Source organism: Mycetomoellerius zeteki, unplaced genomic scaffold (genome assembly GCF_001594055.1).
Source record: "Mycetomoellerius zeteki isolate Tzet28-1 unplaced genomic scaffold, Tzet1.0 scaffold232, whole genome shotgun sequence".
In the NCBI taxonomy this organism is placed as follows: Eukaryota; Metazoa; Arthropoda; class Insecta; order Hymenoptera; family Formicidae; genus Mycetomoellerius; species Mycetomoellerius zeteki.
Genome location: NW_017257208.1, coordinates 382,949 through 393,824, shown reverse-complemented (window position 1 = coordinate 393,824; position 10,876 = coordinate 382,949). Strand labels below are relative to the sequence as shown.

The 10,876-nt window shown below is 36.2% G+C and overlaps 1 protein-coding gene and 1 pseudogene across 1 annotated transcript in view; one reads left to right on the top strand and one right to left on the bottom strand.

The window, feature by feature from the left end:
• LOC108723408 (uncharacterized) overlaps positions 1 to 5,059 on the bottom strand; it is a 21,270-nt pseudogene extending 16,211 nt beyond the window's left edge.
• The window catches only part of nvy (CBFA2/RUNX1 partner transcriptional co-repressor nervy), a 47,291-nt gene extending 39,013 nt beyond the window's left edge, over positions 1 to 8,278 (top strand). Inside the window, exons 5-8 of the mRNA XM_018449163.1 lie at positions 2,880 to 3,145; positions 5,659 to 6,302; positions 6,923 to 7,221; positions 7,779 to 8,278. Coding sequence (XP_018304665.1) covers positions 2,880 to 3,145; positions 5,659 to 6,302; positions 6,923 to 7,221; positions 7,779 to 8,033 — 1,464 coding nt within the window. The 3' untranslated portion in view covers positions 8,034 to 8,278. The remainder of the gene's footprint in view (positions 1 to 2,879; positions 3,146 to 5,658; positions 6,303 to 6,922; positions 7,222 to 7,778) is intronic.
• The last annotated feature ends 2,598 nt before the right edge of the window (positions 8,279 to 10,876 follow it).

Below are 10,876 nucleotides of genomic sequence, written 5' to 3'. Positions count from 1 at the left end.
GACAGACGCTCCCGGAGGGGTAACGAATTGCAAATTAATAGCGAGGATTTACATTTCTGCCGGCGCGATGAAGGCGCACGTGAGGATCGAAAGTCGCAAGCGCGACGGCTTGGTTTTCCGGTTTTCCTTTCACGGCATCTTCTCTAAGTCTCGACGTAACTCGGCATCATATACATGTAAATCGTCGCAATTTCTTGAAAGATTTGTTTCTTAAAAATTGTCGAACCTATTAAGAACTTGTATCTGGTAGATTAGCATTTTTACAACAGTCTGGTAGATTTTTGCAATAAGTTGCTGTTTTAAAAGTAAAAATCTTTTCAGGTGATCAAAATGATAGATTTTCTCTTTGCAATGTTTTGAAGATGTTCATTAGCAGTATTATTAAATTGTTTGTCAATTTAATTTGTGATATTACGTACTTTAATTTCAGTTTAGTTTCCAACTGTGTTTCAGACCGATAATTTACGCGCAATTTGAACTAGAAATTGTAAAATTCGCAAAAATATTACTAGGCATCAGACCCACTTCGATCGAATATAAAAATAAGGGTCTGAACACGAGTCACAGTTTTATATGTTAGATAGTAGTTTTAATAAAATCGGTGAGAGAAGAGACATTTCATTTACTATTTTTTTTTCTCAATCTGTTCTAGTTTTTCTTATCTATTTCTCTCTCACCTTCTCTCTCTCAGGAATTGTTAAAACATAGTAGACCAATCAAAAGTGACTTTCTCAAGTCCAGACTCTTATTAGAAGGTCTTTAATCAAACATGGCTTTTTTCGTTCGTTGTGTTAATAAATTTATTGTTAGTATTTTTTAATTGCATGGTCGAGGAGAAATATAAATTATTATATCTTAAATTAAAAGAGAGAGAGAGAGAGAGAGAGAGAGAGAGAGAGAGAGAGAGAGAAAGATCGAGTATTCATGTTCTACTAACTACGTTAAAGCATTTAATACGCTGGCTATGTATTAAAAAAAACTTGACCCATTTAATTATTTTACTTACTTGAGAATATATTTTAATATTCTTGTTATCAATTATAAACAATATTGGATATCCGAACAAAGTCAAATTAAATTCGATAAAGGAGCATAAAAGCCAATTCACAGGATGTACGTGCAAGTGTATTAAACAATATAGAAATTAACAATGCATTAGTTTATAAAAATGTTTAATTACAATATATTAGTCCTATCGAAATTTGAATAAAATTCAGTTTATTTTGTGTTAGTTCCTCTTGCGGATGAATTAAAATATTCTTTAGAGTCCTACAGTGTATGAGAGAGTTGCCTCTCAAATTACAAATGGAATATTTGTTCGCATATTTGACGTTTGCTCCTGTAACTTGCGTAATGAATATTTGTGATCTCAACAATCTCAGGATTTGGGTTTTCTGTGGGATGCTGAGTTCACATAATTCGAGGTTCAAATATTCCATTTGCAATTTGAGGAGCAACTCTCTCTAAAGAATATTTTAATTCATTCGCAAGAAGAACTAACACAAAATAAGCTGAATTTTATTCAAATTTCGATAGGACTAATATTATAATTGAACATTTTTATAAATTAATGGATTGATAATTTCTATATTGAGAACATATCAGCGCCGTTACACAATTTAAATTTTTTATAAGCACTGAGAAGATGACTTAATATAAGGTCGAAACGTTTGCTATATATATATTTACGAAGAAATTGTTTAATACACATTTGCACGTATATTCTGCGAATTGGCTTTTACGCTCCTTTATCAAATTTAATTCTTGTTATCGTCTTCAATTATCGTTTTTAAGCAAAAACTTTTAGAATCCCAAGGAACTGTCGCAAATATTTTTGCACATGTACATGCGCGAGTGGTCATCCACGTCTTATACCTGGTCCGCCGATCGATGATCGTTAATTGCAAGTCGTGAAAACGAAAGAGCTCGAAAATAAGGGAAGGAAAAGTGGCGAGGGGCGAGCAGGAGGAGATTGGAAGGTACCGATATTGAATTAGAAGCGATAAATCCCACCCTGCCATGCCGACTTCAGTATTGGGGCAAGAGAGGGCACGACGGAATAAGGGGCTCGACGAGAACTTTGACTGGGTGGTCGCGAATGGCGGGAACGGCGATAAAGAAAGCAGTGAAACGAATATTAAAAGTCGAAACCGATGTGATCGAGCGAGCCAATCGGTCTCCAGTCCATGCGCGACCTGATTCAGGGAAAAACTTAACACACTTTCTTCTCATTCCAATACATTAGACCTTTCCGATAAAAAAATTGCGTCTACAATTTTTAAAACAAACATTAAAGCAGATATTATAATAATACATGGTATTTTATAATTAAAAAAATTTTAATAACATCTTATGTGGCATAATAAAAAAAATATCTTGTATATCTTGATTATTACAATACAAATCAAATCTTAATCTATTAGGTACTTGGTTTTATTTGTAAAATAATTAATTAAAACTCAATAGATTACTGTACTGGTTAGCCCAATAAAGCTTCAGTTTAGCCTAAAATCTAAATATCTCATCTGATGATCCTCTTCAAAATTTACAACTTTTATTTGAAAAATTTTTGTTTAAATGCAAACATGTTTCAGCCTAAGTCGGATACAGAATCCATAGAATCCCAAGATTGACCATCTAGAATATTTCACTTCAAACGAGATTTTTTTGGTAACATTAATTTTTTAATATCACTTTTGTGTGAGCGATTTTATTGGTAAAGAAAAGTACAGGTTTTTTTTTTAGAAAAAGAAAAATACAAATGTCTTGTATTTACGAGAAAAAGGAGATAGTTATATCGATAATTACATCAATTTATACGAAAAGGAAAATGTGATAGAAAAGGATTAATGAGAGTAAAATCCTTTTTGTGTTCGCAGAGCTGCGTGCAGTTCCTACGATCCAATGAGTGCGCCGTTCTTGAGGCCGTAAGGCTGGTACCGTCCGGCGAGTCCGTCGAGGTCTTTGGCGAGCATGGGGGTGCGAATGGGATCGGCGGTGGTAATCAGTGCTCCACTCATTACGCTATGCGCTCAAATTCTAATCCCGGTGCCATTCAGCACGCGGTGGGCAGCAACGCCGCGGGCGCGTTGCACCATTATCCTGGCGTTGCTCATGCACCGAAACGCCGTGCCTCCGACACCCCGTGAGTGTGAACACGCATCACCTTGTATTCGTAGATTGCATAGCAACGGTTCTCAATCGTTGGACAGATCGCTATTTGAATTAATTATTCACTGCTCGTATTAATTATATATTTTAGACGAAGTAAATGAATTCAATTTGGTTGGCTCGTTAATAGATAATTTCAATTTGAAGCCAATTATACGAGTCTATAGCGAATGCGATATATGTTTAATGCAAGAAACTGATAGTTTTTAACAGAAGATTTATTTAATTGGAACGTATAGATCCTGGGTATAATTTAAATAGTGTAATGATTTGGAATAATTTTTCACAATCTTATTATTTATAGTTTTGTTCTGTAAGATAATATTATCGTATTATTTATGTTAAATCCAAGCGTTGCAATTTTCTTTAGTTAGAAAATTGGAAAATTTTTTTTAAACTAATAACAAAAAATTTTAGTGCATCCCAAGGTCCTATATGTTTCTTTAAATAAAAAAATGTGTTCCTGTTACGCGGATTAAAAGTAAAAAGAAATAGTTTATTGCACGTGTATTGACGTCACAAGCTCGTATTGGCCTCGAATTGAAATTATAATTAATTATATTATTATTCTAAATCCATTTCACGAATTTGGGAATTGGCAAATCTATTCTAATTCATAACTAATTCATGACTGGCCATTTATTCGTTAAAATGCAAAGACCAAAATAATTGTAATAATAATAGATTAACTGAAGATATAAGAAACACGATTTTCTCTCTATGTATTATATAGATGAAGAAAAACATACGCAATGAATAGATGTATAAATTACTGCGCAAATTGTGTTCTTCACACGGCAAGATCGTATGGAATCTTCGCTCGTCCATAACGATAATTCACACGATAATAAACGCCATGCAGCTGCGGCTGCGCGTATATACGCGCGTGTAATACGTTTGCCAAACCGCAAATGCCGTAGTTTCGGAAAAATCTTGGCCGCCGGCCTGAATATCTCGCCGATATTTATCGTAATCGAATACCCATTAATGCGAACCTTATTCCGCATGTTCAACATTTCGTTAATATTGATAGTGCACGTGAAAGTATCTCAAAGTCTTAAAAAGAGATCTCAGTAAATCCAAATAAAGGTGATTTATATGTAGATTCGTATTGACATCTCACTCTTATCGATAATACACCCATTTAACATATAATTTACATACACTACAAAAGCTTGAAAATAAATGCACGTTTTTATTGATAAAAATGAGGTGAGTACGAACCGTAGAGTGTGCTCCTAAGCTTCCAAGTGTTTTAAAAACTGATTCTTTGATAAATATTCAGATTGTATTTTTTTTTAATATTTCGAACTATTAACTTTGTCTGTAATCATATTTTTACTCCCTTCATCTATATAACTTGAGTTTTTTTTATCTAGCCAAGTTATTTTACTGTTCTAGGCTTTCAGAAAATGTGGAATAATTATTTTTCTCATATCTCTATTACATTATTAAATAGCTTTTTAACACAAACATTAAAACTTTTATGTAATAAAAATTGACATTTGAGCAAAAATGAAGAAATTTGAGAATCAAATATTGCTTATGCCAAAAAAAGATCCAAATTATAACGGGAGGATGAATAGTTATCGAACTGTAAGCCGTCGCTTACGAATAGAAAAAGAAGAGTAATTTTGATCGAAATTTCTTAATGCGCACTTATCCCACTTGCCATCCAACCGAGGCGTTGATGGAATCAACGCCGGACGGTCGGGATTTCCGGTCAGGATGATATGCACGTAGATGGAGCAGAAGAGAGGGAATAGGGCGCCACGAAGTGAATACGAAGGCGACAAAACGCGATGCGCGTCCTGGCAATGCCATCCTGGCCTCCTCTCGATATGTCTGCCGGTGACGTTTCCATATATCATCAGGGCACCACCTTTCCCAAACATCCCATCGTGCCCCCCCGCGCAACCTGCTACCCCTTCGCCTACGAGTGCCGACGAACTTGCCTGGAGTGCCTATTGGCATCCTGCTAATACACATCGTATAGCAGCGCACACGTGTCGACGAGCGTGGGTGTACACGTAGACAGTCGTCTTTGATTCGCAGGCAACCCTCGCACAAACTACTGAATGCCTAAACAATTCGCCGTAAAAGTAAAAGCGTTCTATATATGTACCAACCAACAATATCAGGGTTGAGCAAATTGAAGAAAGTTTGCTTTTGAATGCGTGAAAGATATCATAAATTACACCATCCTTTAATCTAATATCATCCTTTCTAATATTATCGATTAGCGTAGGGCAATAATTAAAGTGCCAACTTTTACAGGGCGGAAAAGTCACTATAGGCGTTGAAACAGTATCTTATCTCGAGGCAAGAAGTACTAACAATGATATAATGAATTATAACAAATTTTACTCAAGGAAAAGCTGTAAGATTTAAAAAATAGATAAAGATTAATCCCATCAAGTTTAACACGTGGCGTATAATGACATTGATTTCCACTTCCTTTCGCTGATGGATCTTCTGCGCTTCTAGGTACTACGAGAACGGCGTTCTTATGGACGATATGCCGATATATGGCAAGAGGTCTGTCAATCCTTGGAGTCACCACCAACAGCAACAGCAGCAACAGCAACAGCCAACGGACCCGTCCTACTGCTGGTACCATCCGTTGCACTCCTCGGGCGGATCGATTCAAGGTCACGCGCACGGCCACGGTCACGGGCCGAGCCCGGTGCCGCCTAGTCTCGTACAGATTAATCAGATAAACGCGTTCTCCGCGCCGCATCATCTGACTCAGCAGCCACAACAACCATTGGGTCATGGTTTACAAACGCAGAACGGTGGCAGCCTCGACGACGAATGGAAGAATATCCATGTGATGCTCAACTGCATCCTCGGCATGGTCGAGAAAACGAAGAGAGCATTGGCGATCCTTCAGCGACGAGGATGTTCCAGCCCGGCGGCTGCGGCGCCTCCACCAGGTGTGGTCGCGGCGCAGAATGGTACCAGTAATAATGGCAATAGTAACGGCAATAATCCGTCTTCGACTAACGGTGTGCAAGTAGAGTCGTCCACTGGCGATCGAGATGGTGGTCTGAAGCGATTGTCCGGTGAGATCGTCGCGCAAACGATCAGGGCGACTGAAGACAGGGTGGCCGAGGTCAAACGAAGAGCTGGTAGGTGTTTTGATAAAGTGCGATAGTACGTCGTGAAAATTTTTAACTCTCCGGAGCTGACGATGAGTCTATTGACTCACTCAATTAGAAATCTTTTTGTCAAAAATGTTAAATAAGCCAATTTTTTATGTTACATCTGCAATTATTTTTATTAAAATATACTTACAATTAGTATTCTTTTTTTTTATGTGAATTATGCCATTTTAATTCCTTGAAATTAATTACCTTGATTAACATAAATTAAATGGCTTTTACAGACCTAGCGTCTTTATAACTGTGTTACAGATTTCAGCTCGAGAGGATTAATTTTATTATATCAGAAAGTTGTATTAACGAACAGCTTAAATTTTTTAATAAAATTATTGGATAGGTCGTTATCTCATCGTGGCTGCTCAAGTTAATTATTTTAGGCGAAATAATTGAACAGATTTAATTTGGTTGGATTATAAACACATAACTATAATTTCCCAATACTTTAATACATATCCAGTAATTTAATACATAATTTAATTTTGTAGATGATATTAAAAAGATTATTTGAAATGATCGAAATGTAATAATTAAATAAGGCGGTATTAAATAAGGGCGCTAATTGAAAATGGTTTCACGGGGATTTCTAGAGGAAGCTGTGTTAGAAGTGAAAAGGGCTGCAGTGGCGGAGGTGCAACGTGCCGTAGCGGTTGCGGTTGCGGAGTCGAGAGCGAACGAACGTTTGAGGGTTCATCGATTACTGGATCTTCCTCTGTCCCAAAGAAATCCGGGCAGTCTCCGTCAGGGCCCTTTCCTGAGAATTCACGGGAATTCGACCACAGTTGAGGCCAGCACCAGGAACGTTGCGACGCCGACGACGACACCGAATTCAGCACCGTCGACCACTGAGGACGAAAAAGACATTCACCTCACTGGCATGATGGGATCCGTAAGTATAGCCATGCGATTGATTCATACTTTTGCAAGAATCTTCAAATGTTGATTGTGTGTTTAAATTTACAATATATCTTTCTCTTTCAAGTGAAGAAATCCATTTTTATGTTACTATTAAATATCGATAAAATAAACATATATAGCTATGATTGTGTAATTGTCATTATTATAGTAATAAAATGGAGTAACTTTGACTCAAATTTTAATAATTTACCACGCATGCCAAGATCGAGATGTTTTAAAATGTATCTATTTATCTAATAAAAAATAACTTTGGATATATATATGCATGCAACTACTTAAGCATTGTTTTTAAATTTGGGCCATAGTTACTCCCATTTTACGATATACTGTGTAAATCAGTTTTTTCATTTTTTTTTTGCTATATCAATCTCATCTCTCACGATAGGTACACATCCGATATGCAGTTTGTATTATATAATATATTTTATACATTTTTTCTTGATTTTTGTTGTTTCCCGAGTTAGAATAAACTATTTAAATAGAAACTAGCCAAGCTAAGAGCGCACGAATCCTCATCTCTTTTTTCAGAGTTGTTGGAATTGTGGTAGGCCCGCCCTGGAGACCTGCGGTGGATGCGGGATCGCCAGATACTGCGGTTCCTTCTGCCAGCATCGCGACTGGGAGGCCGGCCACCATACGACTTGCAACAACTTGCCGCCGCGCGAACCGCGAAGATCAGCCTCACGCAGCCCGCCAAGAATCGCCGCCACGAATCTCTCTACGAATATCAACGAGGTCGACGCCACGCCGGTGCCGTCTGCCGGGGTCTCAAAGGGGAAGTGACGTCGCGGTGCTAGGAACAATCAGCGATCGGCCAGAGCAATCGATTACGAGTCACGCTGATCGCGTTTCCTCACACAAACTCACAAAAACTCTCCTCTGTAAAGAATGTGTGAATTGAAATGAACCGAGAGGAACTCGCTCCTGTGAAATCGAATGCCTGATCCTCGAAATTGGAGATTGGCTTGAAACTATTGGGATATTCGTTTGTCCTCTCCGCTTTCCGATTGTATCTCCGTGAGAATTAAGATAAAAGGAAGGACTGGAAGAAGAAAGAGTCAATTCCGAATTTTGATAATTAGGTATTCACACATTCACAAGATAAATTCCTGCGCCCATTCTTTTTAACTCATTCTACAGTGTTTTCACCGATCATACATCTTCTGCGTACACTTATCTTTTCCTTTCCGTGAAACTGGCCGGAGATTTCTTTTGTATATCTGGATACGTGGACGAGTATGAACAAGAATTACTCTAATCCAACGTGTTTACGAAAAAGTTGACTATACGCTTGTCAAGAATACCTGAAAACTGGACTAGCATTGGAATATACTAGTTCGATGATCAATTTACTCGCTAGATCTCTAATTCCGGCGTTTCAGTCAATTCAAAATATGCGATAACATATGAAGTTTACGATTATTTATAACCAGTTAATAAACCGCGAATATTCAAATAGGCTGATATTTATAAGCGGTTCTTATATTTAAGACTATCTTAAATACAATCTTAAAATGTCGTAAGCTAATCAGAGTCATCATTATTAACCTTTTAAAATATTATTTAAAATCTTAAATAAGAGCGGACTATGAATATCGGCCATCGATCAACGAATTTGACGTTATTCATCTTTGGAGATTATATTAATCCTTCGGCAACGTGATTGCCCTTTTAAAGGCATCATATTTTTATTGTGGATTCTGATAGATTATTTAAATCTGCAAAAATTAATAAAATGCAATCTGATTTTTATGATGGTGAACGAAAAACTCGGTTTAACAAATATATCAGAATTTTTTCAGATTTTTATACATCCGGAATAAAAAAATTTGCTCTGTTTTTCGAAGACTTTTACTGTTGACTTAACATTTTACGTTGCGGAGGGTTGAAAGTTAAAATAACGTTACTCAAACAGTACGTACACGAAAGTTCAAAAGACGAATGAAGGATTGGAGTATCTTAAGAAAATTTGTGTTGCTTGAGCACGTTAAATAGTTTTTAACGTTTTAACAGCTTGAATAATTTAACAGTTTATTTTGATCAGCTAACGACCAAAAATAGTCAATGTTAAAAATGCACAGAAAAAGTAAACTTCTTAAGATAACTAGATTATTTCTCTGGATAACTAGATTATTTGAATGAAACGTCGGATATATGTGACAAATCCGTTTTAAGATTTTATCAATTAATGATACAAAATGAACACCTGATTTCACAAGTAGCGTAATCGATCACAGCGTTTTTCCGGATAATAAATAACGCCGGTGAAGTATGCATAGTATTGTCGTAAATGTACACGTTTATCAGAATCGTGGCAGAACCGTTCTCCTTTTTCTCCTCCACCGAGAATCGCAGAGATTTCCAATCCATTTATTATCTAGGGTTAAACCAAACAAAATAGAAATAATGCGTGTCTTAAACAATCTCTGCAATTGAAAGAGTAATAGATAACCGTGAATCCGATCAATGAATCGCAGATGTGCGTTTCGCATTATTCTGAATCGATATTATAGCGGTAAATGTAACATTATGAAAATATCTCCCATTAGCGTAGACGTTTCTTCATTTCGCCGTTAACCAGTTAAATTCCTCAAAGCGGAGCTGAAAAACACGCTCGTCCAATTAAGGATTGCTTATTTGGACGCGATTTAGAAAAATGCATTTGCATTGTTCAATCGAAGCTCTTTAACGGAACGTAAAACTTTTACTATTCTCAATATCGGTTGAATCTCTCTATGATGCATAAAATTATGACATTGCACAAGTTAGTTTCTCTTCTTCTCTTCTTCAAACGAGTAATATATGTTCTCTCACATTGATGTAACTTTTTACTATATCTCGATATTACACCGCAGAATATCGTTATGAAAATAATATGTATTGCAAGATGAAGTTGATATATACATGCACACAACAAACATAGCTACAGTATACATAAAGTGATTTGATTTTATTATGTGTCTACGCTCATCTCGATGTTTCGTATATGAAGAACGAATCACATCGATTTTATCCTAGTCAATTGATAGGTTTAACGATTGTAACGATTGTAATGTAACTTGAGAAGTTTCGAATCTTTTACTTTACGCGCACGCATCTCAGGATATGATTATCACGTATATTTAAGTCTAGTCAACACGGGAAGATGAAGTGAATTTATCGGTCATACGCGTTAGGGAACTTTGCTCAAATCTAGACTACGAATTATTGTAATTTTTCCTAGGCACATTACGTTGCGGGGATGTATGATGGATCCTATAAAGTGTATTTATAAACTAACGAAATATATGATTATTCTATGTCAGAATATAAGAAACAATACCAGTAGATTTTTTTATTATACCTTACAATTAGGGGAAAATTGGATGTGAAACTTTAATTGGATAAATTAAATTAAAATCGCATATGCTTATTTTTTTCGGTAAAATGTGAAATAAAAAAAACAGTAAAATTGAGGCTAATGAGAGTCAGCGCGGAAATAGGTGCGCACAATATTAATTCATATACAGTAGTTCATAATAATAAACAATGTCAATTTATTATGAATTCTTGAACGTTTCAATTCTAAAATGTCGAAGACATAATTAATATTCTATATTTTGTGATATACAATATAATTTGCCATT